The sequence below is a fragment of the Prunus dulcis genome, chromosome 4 (genome assembly GCF_902201215.1).
Source record: "Prunus dulcis chromosome 4, ALMONDv2, whole genome shotgun sequence".
Taxonomy (NCBI): Eukaryota; Viridiplantae; Streptophyta; class Magnoliopsida; order Rosales; family Rosaceae; genus Prunus; species Prunus dulcis.
In genome coordinates this window covers 10,502,828-10,525,023 of record NC_047653.1, presented here as the reverse complement: position 1 = coordinate 10,525,023, position 22,196 = coordinate 10,502,828, and the positions used below count along the sequence as shown (strand labels likewise).

General features: G+C 35.7%; 3 protein-coding genes across 4 annotated transcripts; 2 read left to right on the top strand and 1 right to left on the bottom strand.

Annotated features, from left to right (window-relative positions):
• Window positions 1-1,988: 1,988 nt before the first annotated feature.
• Window positions 1,989-6,872, top strand: LOC117624423 (28 kDa heat- and acid-stable phosphoprotein-like). The gene is made up of 8 exons (XM_034355658.1): window positions 1,989-2,282; window positions 3,243-3,280; window positions 4,316-4,381; window positions 4,486-4,569; window positions 4,650-4,684; window positions 5,468-5,553; window positions 6,243-6,308; window positions 6,453-6,872. The coding sequence occupies exons 1-8, from the start codon at window positions 2,216-2,218 to the stop codon at window positions 6,485-6,487; spliced, it is 477 nt and encodes a 158-aa protein (XP_034211549.1). The 5' UTR covers window positions 1,989-2,215; the 3' UTR covers window positions 6,488-6,872.
• Window positions 6,873-12,881: 6,009 nt separating this feature from the next.
• Window positions 12,882-18,012, top strand: LOC117625818 (probable E3 ubiquitin-protein ligase ZFP1). Of its 2 annotated transcripts, none has more exons than XM_034357386.1 (7): window positions 12,882-13,106; window positions 13,299-13,359; window positions 15,239-16,097; window positions 16,452-16,831; window positions 16,958-17,050; window positions 17,266-17,433; window positions 17,548-18,012. In XM_034357386.1, exons 3-7 carry the CDS (start codon window positions 15,257-15,259, stop codon window positions 17,695-17,697), a joined length of 1,632 nt encoding a protein of 543 aa, XP_034213277.1. In that variant the 5' UTR covers window positions 12,882-13,106; window positions 13,299-13,359; window positions 15,239-15,256; the 3' UTR covers window positions 17,698-18,012. The 2 variants fall into 2 exon arrangements, with proteins under 2 accessions (XP_034213277.1, XP_034213276.1); XM_034357385.1 differs by having other exon boundaries at window positions 12,884-13,106; window positions 16,434-16,831.
• Window positions 18,013-18,765: 753 nt separating this feature from the next.
• LOC117624483 (ras-related protein RABA1f) lies at window positions 18,766-20,815 on the bottom strand. Its single transcript, XM_034355769.1, has 2 exons — window positions 20,374-20,815; window positions 18,766-19,569 (listed from the first exon to the last, which is right to left on the bottom strand). The coding sequence occupies exons 1-2, from the start codon at window positions 20,589-20,591 to the stop codon at window positions 19,137-19,139; spliced, it is 651 nt and encodes a 216-aa protein (XP_034211660.1). The 5' UTR covers window positions 20,592-20,815; the 3' UTR covers window positions 18,766-19,136.
• Window positions 20,816-22,196: the final 1,381 nt, after the last annotated feature.

Genomic DNA, 22,196 nt, shown 5'->3' with positions numbered 1-22,196 from the left:
ATGGGGAGGGATGAATCGAACTTGAGAACCTCAAGTGCAGGGATAAATACTCTTACACACTACAAACCCCTTGTCACCTTAGTTAACCATATCCAAAGTTTGTTGCTTTTAAGTCTATCTCAACTTTATCATTATGCAAAAAGCTTATAGTTTAAGTATTTAAGAATATTCACTCATACTATCCATATTCTTCGTTGATTTCTCTCTTTTCAATTTATTTGTATTTAAAATATATATAAATAAATAAAATCAATATTCCGACTTTAAAACAATCCTTCTAAAGGTAGCATCTGGTTCTCTAAACAATTGGACAAGAGAAAAGTAGAGATTTCATATCCATATATTCCTCTATTTTATGATATTCTTGACAATGATATGTACTTTGACTCACACCACCCAACCTGCCATAAAACTGAGTATTATGCTTTTGGGGAACAATATTTAGTTTTTTTTTTTTTTTTCTTTCTTCTTTTAGAACAACAAAATGTAGTTTTATAGGAATAGTAAGAAATGGAATAAATTTATGTCATGCCAAAATTAAAACAATTGATCGGGTTATTTCAAAGAGAAATAAAAAAAAATCAATCAATCATACAGTCCTACTCCCATGCTCGATTTGACAAAAAAATATATACAATGCAATGTGAAATATATCAAGTTTGAGAAAGTTATTGGAGCTATTGCCACTTCGTTGACACTTTGGGTAGTTGTGTAGTTGCATTAGAAGGATTTTAGGGTAAAATGGGATGCTGAATAAATTTGTTTATTTATCAATCTATCTTCTAAAAATCCTTCTAAGAAGCTTCATTCCATCAAATATTTGGTTAGTTTTTAGAGAATTTATCATAATCGTAACTCATTTTCTTATACAGTGTGTCTCACTTAAACCTAACTCAAATGGGTTACATAATCTCTAGTCTTGCTATTATGATATCAAAGTTTTAGAATATGAGATGTGGTGAAAAATATTTCATTTTTTTTTAGTAGAAACGATGGTCTAAACTAGAGAGTAGAATGATTTTTCATACACACACATAAATAATGGTATGAAGATTCGAACATAAGACCTCTGGTTAGTAAGGCCATCTCTAACCATGAGCTATATCCCAAATATAGTCATAAATTAATGCAAAACCCATCTCCAACCATCGGCTAAATAAAATTTTGGCCAAATTTGGAGGGCCACATTTGGCCCTTTAGCCCTTTAGCCCTCCAACCAGGTCAAATGTAGCCCAGCTTTGCCCCAGACCAAATTTATAGTGGGCCCCATTCATGTGTTTTTCAATAACCAATCATTAAAGCACTCTTTACTCCCATTTTTGAAAATAATAAAATATGAAGGATCCTAAAATATAGCCTTACATGGCTGGAGATGGAAAAATTTAGCCAAGCACTATTTTATAAAAAATTAATATTTTGGGGGCTAAATTTTTAGCCCTGGACTACAAGGGGTGTATCCAATTCATACTTATAAAGACTTTTTTTAAGTGAGTGACTTTCATAGAGATAACAAATTCTTAAATACTTTCATAAAAGTCACTAGTAAATTGGCAAGACTTTTGCTCTTAACAATTAGCCTTAAAAGTATGGAAAAGTCATTCATTTAATAAGTTTTTTAAAAGTCATTAACTTTTTGGATACCACTAAACTTTTAAATACTTTTTAAAAGTCATAACTGAATACCACCAAACTTTTAAATACTTTTTAAAAGTCACAATTGAATACCACTAGACTTTTATATACTCTTTAAAAGTCTAAATTGAATACCTCCAGACTTTTAAACTCTATAAAAGTCATTAAAAGTTTGAATTGGATACACCCTCCTACATTTAGCCCTATAACTAGAGATGGCCTAAGTAAATACTTTTCCTTTTTCCATTGAATTAGACCCGTTGACATGAAAAATGTTTCATATGTCACATACTTTCGACAAAAAATGTCATATACTTTGGCATGTGATTGGTTTTTATTTAAATATATGGTCTAAAGTAAGAGCCTAATTATGGAGTAGGGTGTCTGGATGAGATGGACCAGGAGGCTTAAATAGACAGAAACTGAAAAATACCAGGTACACTCTCACACACAGTAGGTTTGAAGTGCAAGAGGCAAAGCCAAAAGCAGCACTAGCTGCAGCAACATATACTCAGACAAAGCCTTTCTAATCCCTAGCTTTCTTCTTCTTTCTATCTGTCTCGTCTTGAAACTTCAATCGAAAATGGGAAGAGGAAAGTTCAAGGGCAAGCCCACCGGTCACCGCCACTTCTCCACCCACGAAGAGATGGGTAATCTCTCTCTATCTATTTCTCTCTATTTGTCAAATCTGGTTCAAATTTATATATGTATATATATGTATATGTATGTATATGTATGTATGCATGCGTTGCGCAGGGTCTCAGTTGTTTGCGCTTATCTAGATCTAGATAAGTTTGTGCAAGTTTTAGGCATTTCTGGTTTTGAAATTTTAGCTGTCAATCTGAAAGCTCGTAAATTTGTCATCAAATTTTGTTCTTTGAAGAATATTTCATTGACGTTGCGTTGGCATGTTGGTTCTGTTCGTATTGATTCACCTTAAGTTTGGACCAGTAAATTGGATGACCTCTGTAAGAACTCAAAAAGGAAAACTTGTTAAAAATGGTTGATTCTATTGGATTGAAATTTGGACTGTATCTATTAAGTATAGAATTCAATTTAACTAAGCTTTAATTCCTAATAGGGTGTACGTGAGTCCCTTTTGATCCCTTATGCTGTGAAAACATTCTCAGTCAATTAAATTTGCATTTCATCACTACTTTTGCTGCAAAAGACCATGATGTTCGTGTGGATGATTTGAAATTTACTCTGTATTAAGGAGCATATGAAGTTTAATTGTTGATTGTAGGTTTCATTAAATGTCAGGCTAGGAAATAATATTTCCCTCCACTCCTTGATTTTTACATCATGGTTTCTTGGGATGGCTTTATTGGTTAATATGATAATAAATTTAAGGTTGTTGTCTATGATACTTGAGTAGTTATTGATAAGGTTTATCAGTTGTATTCTATATTACTGTCTGAAGTTAACAATTTGTGATCTTGTATATTTGGGTGATGGTTAAATAACATTGCCTATGCTTAAGTGTCAGACAGTTTTCTTATTTTCAAATACTATTGATAATTGGTAAACTTGTTTCAAATGCCTTTGTACTTTCATCTGCTATTAGCTGACTTTATTTTCCTCTGTGTCTATACTTCAAATGGTTGCAGTTGCTGGTACCTCTGCTCGTCCACGTAGTTTTAAAAGGGTAATAATTTGTCCTTTGTTCCTCAGTTTTACACTTTTCTCATATATTTTAATTGAAGACACTGCACTTTCCATGATGCAGTCATGATTGTCAGATATAGAGGTGATGGTTTCTATAGGATTTTCTTGTAGTATTTTGTTTGAAAATACATACACACACAGATGCAGGCAATGGGTACATTACATTGGCATGTTGAACTCATGCACTGGCTACATCCATATTGATGTAATCATGTTTCAAATTCTTCATTGTATCAACAAGAAATGATCTTAGCAGAAGTTGCAGAACCAAGATGTTCTGTAACCAAAACTTTCTGGCTAATAGGAATCATATGAAGCATGGCCGAACCACAATGCATCTGTCTTGGATGACTGTAAGCATTACATGATTTGGAGGGTTACTACGTGAAACAAAGGTTTGTTTTCCCCGTAGAGCATGTCTCCTTTTGGAAGTTTATGGACATGCGGCAGTACTCCAAGGAGTAGCTTTTGCCTTCCACGAAAAACCCAGACTCAACCCAGCTGCCCAAACCTCATCATAAAAATGTTCCTAATATGAATCCCTTGTATGGTAAAAAAAGAATTCCTAATATGAATTGCTTAAAGAGTAGCTTATGTGTTATAGTTTTCCTACTTTTCGTGTCGAGCTCTCAACAGTCAACAGGCTCTCTTGATTTTGCTTCTATTGTAGGCTAGCATTGGGGAGTAGGACTTTTGATCCACTGAAACACACATTAATTCCTCAAGAATGATATGATAGGCCGTGAATGTAGGAAAGTATTAAAGAGCATAAAGTTTTCAAGTGTGAGATAGTATTTTGAAAGAAGCAAATCAATATAATCATTGTTGGATATTGTCTGTAATAACGTGATCATTGAAGGCAGAAAATTACTCTATTGTCATCGACATCATCTTTTTTAATGTATGAGGAGACTATGTGGTGGTTTTTGTTGATTTTATCCTCCTCTGTTGCTATGAATTTAAGTTTTTGGTGGTGCTTCTGTATATAAAAGTCATATTGATTTAATATTATCAGGAAGAAGCTGAAGCGGAGGAAGAAGTAGAGTCTGAAGAGGAATCATCAGAAGAAGAAGAATCTGAAGTCAGTATACTCGTTGGTGCTTTATTGCTATGCCATTTTTCATCTGGTAGCATTTGCATTTCTTATGATTCCAACTTACTGAAATTGTGGCCATATGTTAACAGAAGCGGAAAGGCACTCAGGGAATCATCGAAATTGAGAATCCCAATCTAGTAAAACCAAAGAATGTGAAGGCTAAAAATGTCGATGTAAGCTCGTGACCATATTTTTTATTTACTTGTTGTAATAACTCAATCATCATAATTGTTTGGTGTTATTCTTTTTGTAGATTGAGAAAACTTCTGAGCTCTCAAGGCGTGAAAGGTATGCATTGCTCCTCGCCTCTTGTGCATTCAGTATCTGGGGGCCAATTTCTGTAGCAAGCGTTCTATGAAACAAAATCTGCTTCCTCATTGATGATGATTGTATCTTATTTTTCTTTTGTTTTTCCAGAAATATGTTATTATTCTCTAAAATCAAAACTGTCCGATTGAGTATCAGGCTTTAATAGTAGCATCTGGTTCTATCTATAAGCACCAGAAGGTCCTACATACTATAGGATGACCTTTTTTTGTTCCTGGCAGTTCCTTGTTTTAATTTACATATCATACCAGACTATTTTCACTGCCCTTTTGGTTATGGTTTTGGTTTTCATTTGTTGGAACGTTACGCTTGAGGAAAGACTTTGAAAAATAAGTGAAACTATTGGTGGTATGGGTGGTGGAGTTGGCTGTGAATTGCTATAAGATTTGGCTATGTTTAGCTTCTGAAATTGGTCTAAGTTCGAGGGTCTGATTGTTAAACAAGGAGAACCACTTGTCCAACAGTTCTTATTAATTGATTCGGGTAACCTTACATGTGTGCATTTTATGCAACTGAACTTTATTTCGCCACTTTGTTTTGAGTGTTCCCGACAATGGGGCAAGTGGGATACATATTTGTCAAACTGAAGGCATATCATAGAGGGGTAAATCATAATTTATGATTTCTATATAATTGATTTGCAAAGGCTTATGATCAATATTTTCGAATTGGTTGTTCTTGGAGCCAAATATTTGAGTGATCAAAGCTTAATTAGTGTGTCAACTTAATTCTATCTGTTTGCAGAGAGGAGATAGAGAAGCAAAAGGCTCATGAGCGGTACATGAGGTTGCAGGAACAGGGAAAAACGGAACAAGCAAAAAAAGATTTAGGTAATATTTGAAACTGATAAATTCTAGCTCCATTTTTTGGCAGTTTATTGAAATTACATTAGGCATGTAATAATATGCTAACTGAATTTTCTCAATTAGTATACACAGAACAGGGGTTCAGATATTTTTGCTTAAGACTGTCATATTTTGTTGTCTTTATATTTCATTGTTGATATGTGGCTCTACTTATTGGTGGCTACAAACTAGATGTATGTTGTGCCTAAAGTTGAGTAAAAATTAGTTGGAGAGAATATTAGGTCTGCATCTCGTTTTTGAATATATTCAACATTCCTTTATTTCTGTAACAGTGATACAGTAGAATTGTGTGCAATCAAGTTGTATAGGCCAATTATAGACTTGTCCAGGCCATCCATGGTTCTTCCTGAATAAATTTTTCAACTGAGGTGGTGAGATATTGCTTGTACAAGTATTAGAGGATTTATTGGATTATTAGCTAGACATTTAGCAAGACCAAGAATTTGGATTGGAACTTTGTAAGGGGTTTGGGATTTTTGTCTACTTGTTGCTCAGTTAGTGTAGTTTGGTGGTGGTGAGTATGGATCTGATCATGTAGCCATGCTTGGTTCTAAATGTCTTTCGACGGATTGGAACTTGACTATTCTTTTGATCACCTCTGAACATCATCTCTATTTCACTGTTTCATTCTTCTATTTAAATTGTTCTTGCAGAACGCTTAGCCCTGATTCGCCAACAAAGGGCAGAAGCCGCTAAGAAGCGAGAAGAAGAAAAGGCTGGTATGTAGCCCAAACTGTGTTCCCCTTTGTGATACACCTGCTCTGCCTCTCCTGTTTTCTTTGTTCAAGGCCGGAATAGTGCATCTAAATCTTGATGATCCTCTTTTTGCCCTCTGTACTGATAGTGATCTATGATTTTCTCAGCCAGGGACCAGAAAAAAGGCGAGGGACGCAAGTGAAATAAGTTATGGAGAAGCCAAGTAGATTCACTTGGGCTGCTTATTTTTAATGTTTGACCTTCTTATATGTATTATCTGTATCCCAAGCTAGCTTAAGTTACCGAAGTTTTTGCTTTCTTATTTGACATGACTAGTGTATTTATAACTGTCAGTTTGTTTCGGTGTCAAGTAAAACATGGTGCGGGGGAGAACATCTCTTGGTCATTGAAACTAGAAGTTTTAATAATCTCAATATAGGGTTTGGTTGAGGTTGACATGAGGATACACAGAGCTTTGTGTGCATTTCTTGTTCAACTCACTTTTCCCTGTATAATTTGCCGTGTAGTTGTTTTGGTGAGCGGTTCAAACGAACTTACTGTTTCATGTACCCAAGGTTTCCTTTTACTGTTTCACTTTTCCCTGTATATATTGTTCTCACCATTTATGTGCGGGAAACTTGAAACTTCGTCTAATCAAACAGAGATAAATATTACTAGATTAATCAAATAAAGACAAATACCATTAGATTAAATATTACTAGATTAATCAATAAAGACAAATACCACTAGATCGAGACTAGACTTGATGACATACAATGCTTCTTTTAGCTCTACAAGTTGGTATCTTGATACCCATCTCTCTCCCATGTTTAGCTAAGCCCTCCTCCTTTCTTTTTCTTTGAACTCTACACCTTATCTACCTCAATCTCAAGCAAATGCCACTTGAGCCAATAGTAGCATTGGTCCAACAACATCCGATTTCTAAACGGATAAAAGAACAAAGAACCTATGAAGTTTCGGATATGATTGAAATGGAACTGTAGCAAGTTGTGGACGGTGGGTTTTCGATTGGCAGCATATCTGTTGTTCGTCCATTTGAGGTTGTAGAAAGTGAAAGAATCTGGTCTTAAACCACTGTTTAAGCAAATTACAAGCTGGAGAAAGAATAAGGAAGATACCTTGATGCTTGATTTGGTTTGTTTACATCAACTGGGCGGCTACATGATCCACATACCTTTTAAATTTTTTTTAATCTTTATGCATGAATGTTTCTCAAATTTGGAATGTTCTTTGTGCTTTGCTTTTGTCCATGCTCAAGTTTTCCGTAATCAACTTCTTGTTTTGACAACTTTAGGCATTTTCACAGAAGGTGAAAATGCAACAGGAAACACTAAATTATAAAGTGAGATCTACAATCTTAAAGACATCATTAGCAGCCTCATGAGAGAATTACATTCAACCCCTGTACACGTTGTGGAGAAGTTGTCCCTTCTCACTAAACAAGTAGTCTAAACCAAACGCTGTTGACCCACGCAAGCTTGTAGTTTTCTTTTTTCGTTTGTTCATCGGATTGGAGGAACCGAATTTTGGACATTTTTCTACATCAAGAAGAGAAATATCATTAGACCAAATAAGCTCGCCGACGTGGTAGTTACGACTTGATCTTGGGTGTAGAAGTTCTATGGACAAAAGGACAACTCCACCATGATTTTGGATCCAAGAGTCATATATCAATGCGTAGCCCCCTGACTTTATACAATTGTAGATGAGGCCTATTTTATTTTTTCCAAATATTATTTGCCTCAACTATGTAAAAAACTCTCACATGGCCAGAGAAATCAACGCATAAAGATTTATATTTTGTTGGGGTCCAACGTAAACGTAAGAATTGAATAATTAGGTTTAGTTAATTGTATAAATGTATTTTTTCATGAACGACGATAGGGCAGTTAAACATCAGCTTCTTTATCTAGACTCTTTGATAAGTAATGGATGCAATTTAAGTAAGCCTAAATTTTGGTTCAAAAAAATTGAAAATTGGAAAGGTTTGGGCTGCGCGGCATCCTAAAGAAAAAAAAGGAAAAAAAGAAAAAAAGAAAACAGAGGAATTATAGTGTTTTGAAGTTGGAACAACTCTACTAAAATTAAAATAAACATAAGTTCAATTGATTAAGACGGTGTATCTGTCACTAGTGGATTCATGAACTTTTTAGCGAAGGTGCAATTTTGACTAGGATTTAAAAAGAAAAAAAAAAAACAAGTGTAATGCAGTAGTAGACTCATTTCATTTAGGCTTTTCGTCGAATACCTAGAATGCACCTCTCATGTTGAATAGAAGTGCAATATGCAGCACCTATAATGACTTTTTCGGCAAGAGGAGGTGCGCCTCCTTGCTCCTTAATAGGTCAGCCACTGTCCTTTTACACATGAATTCGATCTTAGTCCATATACATTAGAGCAGTCAAATATTTTGTTTTAAAAAAAGGGGCATAACTTAGTTGAGTATAATAATTGGAAAGAAAAAAGGAAAAAGATGGCGCGAAGATTATCCTTTCTTGTGGTTCATTTATCACCAGTTGATTAAAATGGAAAGGGAAAAGGTACCAATGAGTATCATTCTTTCGCCAGCAGCAATATACAGAAAGAAACGAAAGAAGATCAAATACTCAATTGGCCCACCACCAACTCCATCCTATTTTTTTGGGTGAGAAGAAAGTGGACCACATGACAAGAGCCAAAACTTTATCCCTATAATAATAATAATAAGAAATGTAATTTACAACTCTAAATGTCAGGAATATCCTTTTGGCATTTTGAACCTTCAGTCAGTTCATGTTTTCTTATACTCTTTGCTATACTTTTGGGTGATGTGGATTGTTGACATTAACTCTTATGGCAATTATTCCTTCTTACTTTTTTTTTTCTTTCAATACAGTACTAAATAATAATTTCTTATTAGGGTTTTATTTGATATATAATTTTACTGATTTTTCGGGAATTTCTAAAAGTTATAATTGAATACAACAATACTTAGGGCTCGTAAATGGGCCGGGCTAGCCCAAATTTAATGGGCTTGGGTTGGGTCGGGCCGGGCTTTAAAGAGGAGAGAGAAAATATCGGGCCGGGCTGAATTTTTTTTAGAAAATTCAAAGTCCAAACCCGACCCATGAGTCGGGCTTAAGAAAGCCCATCGGGGCGGGCCAGGCTAAGCCCAACGGGCCCTACTTCATTTTAAAAAAAATCATAAACTTAATCATAAGGGAATTTTAGTCCAAATTTGATATTAAACTCACTTAATTCCAATATTTGGTGATGTGATATGTTGTTCATCTTATTTATATATATAATTGTTAAATTAATAATTAAAACAAATTAATGTGCTAATCATCCAATTATAAACTAGGAATGAGTAAAGAAAAGTAAATGAAATGAAACAAATTATATATGTGATTTAAGTGATATAATCATAAACCTAAACTCTTATTTATACATAATTATATATGTATGCGGGCCGGACTTTTGTGGGTGGGCCGGGTTGAGCTTTCTTGGGCTTAATCGGGCCGGACCTATGGGCCTGGCCAGGATTCAGACACCCAAGCCCAAGCCTAGCCCAGCCCGCCATCTCAAAGCCCATAACAGACTGGGCAGGGCTAGCCCCCATTGACCCATGAGCCCGCAGGCCAAATGATGAGACCTATATAGGATTTTTAAAACTTTAATAAGATAGCCAACGAGGTCTAGCTAGGTGGAAAAAGGCATTGATTTGCACATCAGTGGTCTCAGCTTCGAATCTCCATGGCACATTGATAACGTTTGTGTGAGAAAACCCCACTCCCCTAATATCATTTGTATTTTTAAAAAAATTCATTCAAGTACACTCAAATTTCTAAATTCGAGCCTAAATAACACAAGTTAAAAACCAGGTGGTATAGGAAACCAAAAACCCTAGCCCCCTTTCTCACAAAAAACACTTTTAGAGCCTTTTCCACTATGAGAGGGGAGGAAGCAATTGTTCTTCCCCCCTCTCCCCTCTTCTCTTCCTCCTTTCACCTCTTCCCCTATTTTCAGAGACAAAGGGTTTTCCCTATTTGTCTTAGTTTTGTTATGATTTTCATCCAACCATTATAAGCGGCTTCGGCTCAACGTCGGATCTTCACCTGCATTTGGCGTCGGATCTCCACCACCATCTTTTTTGCAATTTCTTTATATTTGGAATAAGTTGCAGAGACTCTTTGGGTTCTCTGTGTAGTTTTCACCTCTCCTTTTGTGAGAGTTTTTCATCTTTCCTTTGTGAGAGTTTTTCATCTCTCCTTTGTGAGAGTTTTATTTGTATTGTTATGGCTTGGTTTTTTCAAAATTTATCTTTTTTTTATTATTCTAAGTTTGCAATGTTATTTAGGATGCCTATGCCAGAGTTTCTTCGATCTTGCCTGATCGTTATTGGAGACACACCAGATTGTCTTAATTTTGATATTAGACCGCTCCGTTATTGTAATGGCCCTTTTGTGGTTAGTTTGTATTGACCCTTTGTGACTAGTGGCTTTTTTGGCTAAATTATGAATGCAATCATAAAATTTCTCCCCAAAAAAAAAAAAAAAAAACTTCTAAATTCGAGAAAAATCTTTTTAAATTCCAATGAATTATATATATATATATATATATATTTCTTGACAAACTACTTATAACAAGCTAATAAATAATAAAATTACACTGTCACAAATCGAACTCATTACATATATAATATTGTCCTCATCATTCATGTGAGTCGAATCCAAAACCTCCTCCAACAAAGTTGATGCAAATACCGCTAGTCCAAAGATCAAACAAATTTCATATTGAAGGAACCTTTTTAGTCTTTTTTTCCCTTTTCTTTTTCTTTGTTATCAGTTTGCATACCATAACAATAACATAAGTTGTTATGAGGTAAGTCAAAAACAGGTATTCCGACCCAAAAACCAGAACGGCGGCTTTTGTTAGTGAAGGATGACAAAGAAGAAGCACAAGAAAAACGTTTGGCTTTTAGATGTTTAGGTCAACCAGAGTGTACTGTAAATGAGTTTCTAGGAAGTGGGTTTTATTGGTCACCAAAGTATTGATAATTTATTTATTTATTTATGTTTAAGATGGACTTAACCAAATGTCACCCTCTAAAGGTCCATCTTAATTCAATGTCATTGATAAAACTAATATCATTCTTTGATTTTTTTTTTTTAAATGTCATTACCACGTGAATTGTTTTTGTTGACATGTGGATACGATTACCATAATTCAATCTCATCATGGTGGTGGTACCTGTCAACTATCCACAACGTATATATTTAATTGATTAGAGGGAAAAAAATAAAAAAATAGAAGTAAAAGTTGAACTTTAATTGTAAACTAGCCTCTCTGCACGCGCTTCCGCGCCTGCAAGAGGCTTTTTTTTTTAAAAAAATTTATTTTAGAATTAAAAAAGATAATGGATAGTTGTGTTCCATAAAAATAGGATCCATTATCTGAATTTTCTTTTATTTTTAATTTTTTAATACGAAAAATTTTGAATTTACCATATTATCCTCATTTAATTAATAATTTCAATTTGTAATGTTTGCATTAACTAAGGGCATTTTCTGGTATTTTGAATGTTTCACCATTCTCTGCCTTTTGCTTTATATATATAGATGAAAAAGTTTATATTGTCTCGATTAGTAGTAGATTTAGAATTTGAAAGTCGATTGGGCGAAACTTACTAATGCATCTTTATACATAAATAAAAGCTTAACAAAAATAAAAACTATAAGTAAATGCAATACAATACAAAACAACACTATTTAAATCTAAAACTTTACCCAATAAAAAGCTTGAAAGTCTTAAATTCTTCAAATATCGCTACATTATTATTATTATTATTATTATTATTAGTCAATTCTCTTTTATATATGTTAAGTATATATGTACCTTTTTTTTTTCTTCTTAAATTTATTGGCCGCATGGCCTCCTAGTCGAAAAAGGGCTAGATCCGCCCCATGTGTGGCAGTTATTACAGAAAAAAAAAAAGGAAAAAAAAGAGAGAACAAAATACAAAGAGATAGTAATGGGAAAAAAATGGGTGAATTGTATTATATTAAATTTTGATTATTTAAGAAAGTGTAAACAAAGACTTTAATCCAAAGTTTACTTTCAGTCCAAGATATATCTAATTGAAGTCACAAAATCAATACAAGTAGTTTCATACTGGATTTGATTAGTGAAAGTCAAATAATGGAGAGATTTTAGTCTTTTTTTTTTACCCTTTAATTTCTTTACTTAAAAACAAAGGGTGGAAAATAAACAGGTCAAGTGTGTGTAACTTGCTGCCTACAAGAAAAAGAAAACAGATGCAGGGAAAAGGTCGTTATTGGGTAAGTTCAATTTCGAATAAAAAAAATTACAAAAAAATCCAACAAGATTTTATTTTGTGGTTGTTTGAAAATAAAAGAATTAATTCTTCACAAAATAAGATTTTAAACCCAATTAGCTAATAAAAACAGAACCACCTAAGCGTATCAGCTATATTTTCTTCTTCAATAACTGGATATGAAAAGAGGTGACCACTGACCAATGAAAAACTGGAATTGAAAAAAAAAAAAAAAAAAATTTCGGAAATTAAATTACAAACGGTCAGAATTAGAAACTCAGAGCCGTAAAACCGTGCATAAAATAAATATTCCCTTTCTATTCTGTTTTCTGTGTATATAAAAGAAGAACATAGAATTTCAATTTCTCTCTCTCTCTCTCTCTCTCTCTCTCTCAGTTATATTGAAACACAATTCTGTCTTTCTCTCTCTTTCTCCCTCAGAGACCCTTTTGATCTCGTTGGCTTTGATCGGTTTTTCGTTTGGGTGAGTTTTTTTATGCCAATTTCTGTATATTTTTCACAATCACCTTTTATTTTCTTTAAATTTTCAAGTTTTTGTGGCCGTTAGCGTTCAATTGGAGTTCTAGGGTTTTTTTTTATCTTTCCGATTACAATTTCGACGATTTCTGTTTGTGTAATCTTGTAATTAAATTAGGATTTTTTTTTTCTTTTGCAGGCACTGTTTGAAGAAATCCGGTTCGTTCTTCGATTATAATCCCTTTGTTTATGACAATTAGGTAAATAATTTTGTACCAATTTTCTTTTTTTAAAAAATTTTTAAAATTTGTTTGCTCTTGTAATTATTTTTGTTAAATGACTTGGGTATCTGGTTTTCCAAAAAAAATCAAAGAAACCATTAAAAATAAATGAAATTTAAAAATGCTATTATATAGAAATTGCCCCCTTTAAACTGGTATGCAGAAATCCTGGGTAGTTTGTGTAATTCTAACAGTACGTGAATTTATAAAGGACCAGGTTTGTTGAAGTTATCGTTTATCCGTCTACTTTTGATTGTTGTTTTCTTTTCTATGTTTTTATTAGATTGTATGGTATTCTTTGTTTTGTCTCCATGAGGCTTATTAATATACAACCTTTGTTTTATATATAATTGTTTTAATTGCCCCCTTTCCATAGACCTTAGAATCTCATAATATTAGTTCTCCTCGGGTATGCCTTTTTCCGTATCTGGTTCCGGATATTGCTTTGGAGTGTATAGTTTGCGATGGGGTGAGGGTGGAGATTCTAGGTTCACATCTCCATTTAATAAAAAAAGAATGTGTAGTTTGCGACCATGAGATCAATGCTACATTTAGGGCCCATTTAGGAATGCTTCTATTGGAAGCATTATGCTCATGCTAGAACTGCTTTTTTCGAAACACAAATTTTTTAAATTAAAAATCCAAATGCTTTCTGAAGAGGGCTGCTCCAGAAAAACTGTAAAAAGTGCGTCGCTTTTGTAATTTAGATGCACTTTTAAAATTTTCGGGCAACGCTAAGAAGCATTTTTGGTTATCTGAAAGCGGTTTTTGCCTTCCAAAATCAGTGTTAAACATGCTCTTAATGTGCTTTGGTGGAATGGGGTTCTTTGGAGACGGGATAATCATTAATGGGGAATGTTTTGATTTAGTCTGCAAAAAGAGTGGAGGTACATGCAGGATTAGTTTGGACAAAGTCATGGACAGGACTTCTTTGTATGGTTTAAGAGAGATGATTTATGAAGGCAATATATGTTGGTATACATTTGGAAGAGTGAGTTTTTTTCTCCTAAAGTTCCTCGACCCTTGGGATCAAATTCTTTCAAGTGGTGCTTGTATATTTATTTATCACTGTAATATCTGTAACTACATATTTTTGTAGTAAGAGTTTTTAATCAATGAACCTGTCATTCATTCTACTTTTAATATGGGATAGAGTTGGTACCTTTAAAGGTTACTTGTGGTAGAGAGTTGTAAACCGAGAGAAGCAGAAATTATTATGTGAAGGATGCTTATTTTAATCATTTTTCACTGGTGATTCCTGATTCTCATCACCTTTGAAAGATACTGGACAATTGGATTTTCCAGTTTTGTGTCCAAGCAACCTAAACTGTTTACATTCATCTTGAGGGGGTGGATGGATGGATCTGTTTTCTTTTTCAAGATAGTGTTTGCTGTGCAAGGGTTTCCTTTATGCTTCTTTCCATCCCTGAAGGATTTTGTGGTCAATGCGATCATGTCGTTACAGTTGCATGAAATAGTCTTTTGTTTGACTTTCTATGCTGCTTTCTACCTGTTGAGTATCAAATGTCAGTCACCCATATCCTCAGTAATTGACCTTGATTTTGGAAAATTAATTGGGAAGTTAATGAAATTTTACGGAATCTGTTAGGTGCTTTTTTACTGTGCTACATTTGTGACTAACAGTCACATTGGTTGTGCTTAGTTACACGACTTGAGCTTCCTAATCTGGAAGACTATATAACCCTTTTTTTTTCCTTCCCGAATATATTATCTCTCTCTCTCTCTCTCTCTCTCTCTCTCTCTCTCTCTCTCTCTAAATGTTAGTTGTTGACTTTGGTCTATAATCTCCTTACTACTCATGTGACTGATTTTTATAAAAACCTTGGTTGGGGAATAGGTATCACTTGTGACACCAATGGGGCAAAGAAACATGCTATGCCCTAGTCAGATGATTGATTTGGAAATGAATCAACAAGGGGAAGGTTATCTCTGTCCCCCACCCTCCATCCATTTCGGGGGCGCAACCAATATCCATCAACCTAATATTCACACAATGATAACAGCTTCAGGGACCAGTTTCGATGCCCAACATTTACCTGAGCGCTATGATAATGCTGCGTTCTACGGGATGGCCCAGTACAGTGGTGTTCAGCATCATCATAATCTTGATTTGGGCGTCACAACTCCTTCCAACTATTATTATTCGTACATGACCCCCTCATCGAGTTCTGGGGTGTTACCTGTTCCTCTAAATCATGGGGCTTCTGATCCGCTGCCATCTTCTAGCCATTATGGAGTCATTGGAGTTTCTGCAGATGAGTATGGCAGGAATAGTCGCATCATGGATGATGTCAGAGGTCCATGCAAGAGGAAAAATCCTGAAGGCCTACCAGGGAATTTCCAATATTTTAATGCCTCAGCAACCTCTAGTTCTTCAGTGCCTCCTTTGAATATAAGGAATCCTGATGGGGTTGCTGTAATGGATGCAGTAACCTTTGCCCTGCCTCAGTATGTGGGAACTGGCAATCTACCAATTATGGAAGCAGGACCTCAGAGTAGTATGAGGAATAGGTCAGCTACGACTGGGCTTGATTCTGCCATGACACATGACCATAACCATCTGAATCAAGGAAATTATGTGGGTCAGCGCTTTCAGCCAGCTGGAACTCTTTGGTTGGATCAACATTTAACTATCAACAATGGAGATGGAGGTGCTTCAGCCTGGAATCAAGCTCCTAATATTCCTTTTATGCATGGTCAGTACTTGCTTTGTATTTTCTTGCCCCGTAATTGGATTCCTATTTGCATCAATTTAGGTCATTCATGTTAGAAAGGTTGAATAAAGGTGATCTCTAGAAGCAGTTGCCATCTCTTAAAGTAATGTAGGCCTGCTTTGAATGAAGCTCATGCACATATTTCCTTTTGAGAACTTGCTCTCAATGTCATGTCTATTTCCCATGGAAAATATTTCTGTTACAACTTATGGAGCCTAATTAAGAAACCCAAATGTGTTTTTGATTGGGATCTCTCTCTCTCTCTCTCTCTCTCTCTCTCTCTCTCTCTCTCTCTCTCTCTCTCTCTCTCTCTTACAGGGGGCAATGTCACTGTAGGTTCCATGGACAGTGCGAACATGGGTATGCAAAGATATCATGATTCATCTAGCAACAGAAGTTCCACCATTCTCCGGCATCCTCCTCCGCTCAACCACCGGCATCATAGTCAGCATGTAGTAGCACCGCCCATGCAAGGATTAAGAGGCCACAATCTTAATTTTCCTCCCCAGGGAGCCACGACAGCTTCATACAGATTACCCACAAGTTCCTCGCGCAGCACAATGAATCCTTCTCAGAATGGTTTGGAGATTGGTCGTCGGCAACCAGGACTTGTTCCACCAAATGGCTTCAGGATATACAGGCCTCACCAAGGAGTTACTCCTGAGACAGCTCTAAGACACCAGAACCTTCCCCACTTGAGAGTTCTTCAGGCTGATGTAATCTCTCTCTCTCTCTCTCTCTCTCTCTCTCTCTCTCTCTCTCTCTCTCTCTCTCTCTCTCGTTTGCCTATTTTGTGGAGTGGAAGAATATTTTGGCTGACCTGTTTTGGTGCTTTTTTGTAGGAGGGGGTCATAGTAGATGTTCCAAACTTTTATAGCAGCTTTCTTGACCAGCACAGAGACATGCGCTTGGACATAGAGGACATGTCATATGAGGTAAATTAACGAAGTTTGGTTCTTAGCTACCTACTTGTTCATATAGATAGATAACTCAATCAGGTAGAGAAGAAAAAGATGAAGAGGTGCTTAGATAGATTCTTGAATATTTTTATGTTCCTCTTTGTTATTCTTACCCATTTGTTATTCTGTTATTCTCATGTTTATGCTGCCTCTGCAAAGTTTCAACCTGATATCTCCACTTTCAATTGCAGGAGCTTCTTGCATTGGGGGAGCAAATTGGCCATGTAAGCACTGGATTGTCTGAGGAGAGAATTAAAAAACAACTAAAGACAAGGATTTATTTATCATCTTCTACAAATTTTAATCTGGAAGAAGCTGGATGCTCAGATAAGGAAGCTGATTCTTGCATTATATGTCAGGTATGATAAAACTCTTAGTAATTCACAAAATATTTTTTCATCTTGACATTCATGTGCAACTGAATATTTAAATATATTGCTCTATTCACCATTGTTGCATTTGGGATTTTACAGGATAATTATAAGAAACGCGAGAAGATTGGAACTCTTCATTGTGGACATGAGTATCATGTGGATTGTTTAAAGAAGTGGTTGCTTGTGAAGAATGTGTGCCCCATCTGCAAATCTGAAGCATTGACGACCACTGGGAAGAAGAATGTATAGAAATGGGGTGACAGTTGAATGACAAAGGGCTTCCTTCCTTTGTTCTTCTACTAATTTTCTTTTGTTATGTATTTTTTGTATATGCACTCAGCATATATATATATATATATTATATAAATATACTGACCAACAGTAACACCATCCCGGCTCAATTATTTGTTGGCTTTTCAAAAACATTGGTCCTGTATCTATCAAACTTGTACAGACTTTTTTCATTTTTTTAATTTTATAATTCAGTTTTCATGTGCTGTATAACTCTCGGTAATTATGCCACATTCTTGTTCATTTGTGTTAATTCTTTTTTATTATTATTTATTTTATAGTTCATCTTTGTCGATTCAAATTGATGGAACGCTGAATTATGATTAATTGATTAAAGTTTACACTCCTGTTGGGGTGGGTGCCTTTTGGCTATACTTGCCCTGCTACATAATTGGTAGGTTCTTTTTCAGGTCCGTATTATTTTGGATCGTTTTGCCTAGTCTGATTCTTTTGACATGGTTTTGGGTGCCTATTAACTGCAGGCTCAGGATTTTACACGGGGGTGTACTCTCTATAGCACTCATCATAACCCCTCCTGATAGCACTCCCTCTAGGGACAGAGGGGGTCATGATGACCGCTATAGGGAGATAAGGGATATGCACCCGGGGATGATTAAGTTTCTTTCGTAAATTAGACAATCTTAGCCCGCCATCAATCAGACTATGACTTCTTGTAGATAGCTTATAACCTGTAAATCTGAGAATCTACATTAAACTGCACGGTACTTTGTTGCAGAAGATAGAAACAGAAACAAAAAGCCAAGAAGTGACTTTCAGAGTAACCTCTTTTCATCAAGTAATGTTTCTTTTTGCTCAATAGGATGGGAGTAATGTGAGTCTGATATACGAGTGAAGGATCATATTTTTTATTTATTTATGAATTTCTTCTCTTTTTCATTGGTTGGTTTTAGGAGATAGAAATGGTGCAAACGATTTGTTTTTGGGAGTTATATCTGTCGTTCTTGTGAAATATGCCCTTCAAATTTTCTCCGGTACACGACCAGCAATTTATTCGAGCCATAAAAGGGAAGAAGCTAATTCATCATACATTTAAGATTTAACTAATCATCAATCAGATACAAAAACAAAATTATCCAGAAAATTCTTCCTAAACTAGAGCAACCAAGTACAACAAAAGATATGGAAACAAAGAAATTTTACGAGAGGGAAGAGAAGGGGTAAATAATCAAGAAATTGACATAAGATGGAAGCTGTGAGATTTCTTTTGAATCCAAAACTATAAGCCAACCCCAGAAAAACTCAAGCACTGGAAGACATGACCATACAGTAAAAAGTTCATGAGAAATTCCATGAGTAGCCAGGTAGAAATCCCGATACTTTAGGGGCAGCAAAATCAGAAGACGACATATTTAAGCTTTGACCTGTCGCCCTGGTGATTAGGCAGAACAGCAACCAGCTTTCTTAACAGCTGAAACATCATCCTTGTTTCCGACATTTATGGTTTGTCCCTTAGGTAGTGCTGCAGGATCATCCCCAACCTCAAGTGCTTTCCGGCTAACTACATGGTATATTTGTGTTAGGACCTCAGTGAATGCATTTTCAACGTTCATAGACTCGAGTGCTGATGTCTCCATAAAGAAGGTGTTTTCTCTCTCAGCGAAGGCCTTAGCATCCTCAACAGAAACAGCACGCAGGTGACGCAGGTCAGCCTTGTTACCCACGAGCATTATCACGATATTGGAGTCTGTATGATCCCGTAGCTCCTTTAACCATCTTTCAACATTCTCAAACGTAACATGCCGGGTGACGTCATAGACAAGCAAAGCACCAACAGCTCCTCGGTAGTATGCACTTGTAATTGCACGGTACCTTTGACAGGAAAAAAATGAGTAATTATTCCAACTTCAAATTCAAACAATCATCATCACAACCAAGACCAACATGAAATAAACAAAATTTTTTTTTTTCCCCGGCAACTAATTATCTCTCAGGTACTGCTAGCCTGCTACCAAATAGGTTCTGAAACACATAGTAAGATTGTATCTCCTTCATAGAAGGAAACCGATACATACTCAGTACCGATACTATTTCAAAAAAAAAAAAAAAAAAAACTGTTCAGAACATAGAGGGACAACAGAATCTCTTGTTGGATCACACTTGGTGGGCATACGAGACAAATTAGGCGCACCCAATAACCTACTTACAGGGTTCAACAGTTGATCCGTCTGCTATGAACCAAGCAGAACTAAAGAGTACTATGTTCAAGCCTAATGCTTTGAGATTATATATACCTCCAGAAAGAGAAATTGCATCCAACTACTAAGCAAATAAAGTCAAACAGATGGTTGGCTTCCAATAACCAATGTATTGCCATAACCCCATAATGCACATTTTCTTAATATGGCAAGTTATATTACTCAAGCCAAAAAGTAAAGCAGTGTTCTTACATCAATATCAGATTTTCCTCAGCATCCCAACAATTAAAAAACCCAATTCTATCAATAGATCTCGATTCATTAAACGACCAGGACCTATAAACATTTCCTTCCCTTTCCCCACATTTTCTCAGCACCCAAACGGGCAAAACCAATTTACCCAAATCCTATACGAAAACCAATAAACAGAAAAATTGACTGAAATCATTGAAATGGGAAAAAGGGTGCAAGTTTATACCTTTCTTGGCCGGCGGTGTCCCAAATCTGGGCCTTGACGATCTTCTCATCAACGTGGATGCTCCGAGTGGCGAACTCGACGCCGATGGTAGACTTAGACTCGAGGCTGAACTCGTTGCGCGTGAACCTGGACAAAAGGTTGGATTTTCCAACACCAGAGTCGCCTATGAGCACCACCTTGAACAGGTAGTCGTAGTCGTCATCTGCTCTGTAGGCCATGCCTCCTCCCTCTCCGCTCCAAATTCGACTCGCGGGTTCGGTCTGATTGCCGGGTCGGATCCGAAATGGGTCGCCGATTTATATCAATTGGAAGAGCGACTCGGACTCGGAGACATGGAATGAAGGAGGATTTGTGAGGGAGCGTGTGAAAAAGGGAAAGACAGCGACTTTATGAGCTTCTTCTGTTGGTGGCGATAAAGAGATATCAGAGACAGAATTATCAGATTGTGCTAGTGGGCTCTCAAATTTTTGAGGCCCAGTCAATTTTTTTTTTTACTGCTGGGCTTGCACAGTCAAAATTATTTATTTTTTTAGAATACTGATTTTCCCACTTCCTTTTTATCTACTTACACTCTATTTTTTTTTAATTGTATATTCTCACTCCTCTTTTGTTCACTTATATTCCATTTTATCTTATAGTAAAAAATATTAAAAAAATAAAAGGGAGTGTAAGTGGATAAAAGGGGAGTGAGAAAATCACCACCCTTTATGTCAATATTCTTGTAAAAAAAAATAACAAATTTCTCACTCGATTATGTTATGTTAATTAGGAAGAGCAGAAATGTTCTTTTGTCATACAGTCTAGGTTAATTGTGTTCAGTGTGTATGTTTGGACAACTAATTAGATTACGTGTTAGCCGAATATGTGGTTCACATTCGTAAACTGATTAAAATACGACAAAAGTTCACAATCTGACGACATATAATTAAGCTTATAGTATGTGAGAGCTAGTAGGAAACGCTTTTCCTGTTATCTATTTTAATACATAGTGCAATAACGGTTGAGTCAGAGTATTTTTTTTCTTCTTCTTCATAATGGCGCTTGGGTTTTTTTTACTATGAAGTGGAGTTTTGAAGAACTTTTATTAGTGAAGAGTCTGAAGGACAATTTGGTTTAGTTCATCCTTAGAAGAATCTCTCTCTCTCTCTCTCTCTCTCTCTCTCTCTCTCTCTCTCTCTCTCCCCCCATTTGTATAGATATTGTAAACGAAGCCATTTGGAGCCTATGCAACAAGTTTTTCCCATATAATGAGGAGTCTAACTGTCAACTTAGCATCATAGACTTAGCTCCATTTGGACGATGTCTACTGATTGTGAGGAAGACCAAAGTGAGAAATATTGCATGCAAATTGTAATTTATAAGCTTTTCTGGCAAAACTAGGAGAGTCCATATGCACACATTTTCCCATGAATATAAAGCACAAAAAGAAATCTCATCCCGGTCCAACAGGAGATATAATATTGCACATGCATTTTCAGCATCAACTCGGTTTTGATTGCTTGAAATGTAGGTAAACCAAGATAACCAATGCCTTCATAACTTCAATTAGATTTAGATGGATGGATGGAGCTTGTTGATGAGATGAAATAAAACAAACCACAAGTCCATCACCACAATTAATGTTCATTAAGAATGTCTAATCGCCATGAGCCCCTCCTTTAAGAATAGCGTAGGATGGCCAGTTGGTGAGGGCAATGAGCCTGTGCCCCTTACACCCAAGTTTAAATCCCTTTCTCATTAAATTAAATTAATTTAGAATAATTTAAACTACCACTTCTATTTTAAAAAATTAAAAAGGAATAGTGTAGATGAGTTTTAGGAAT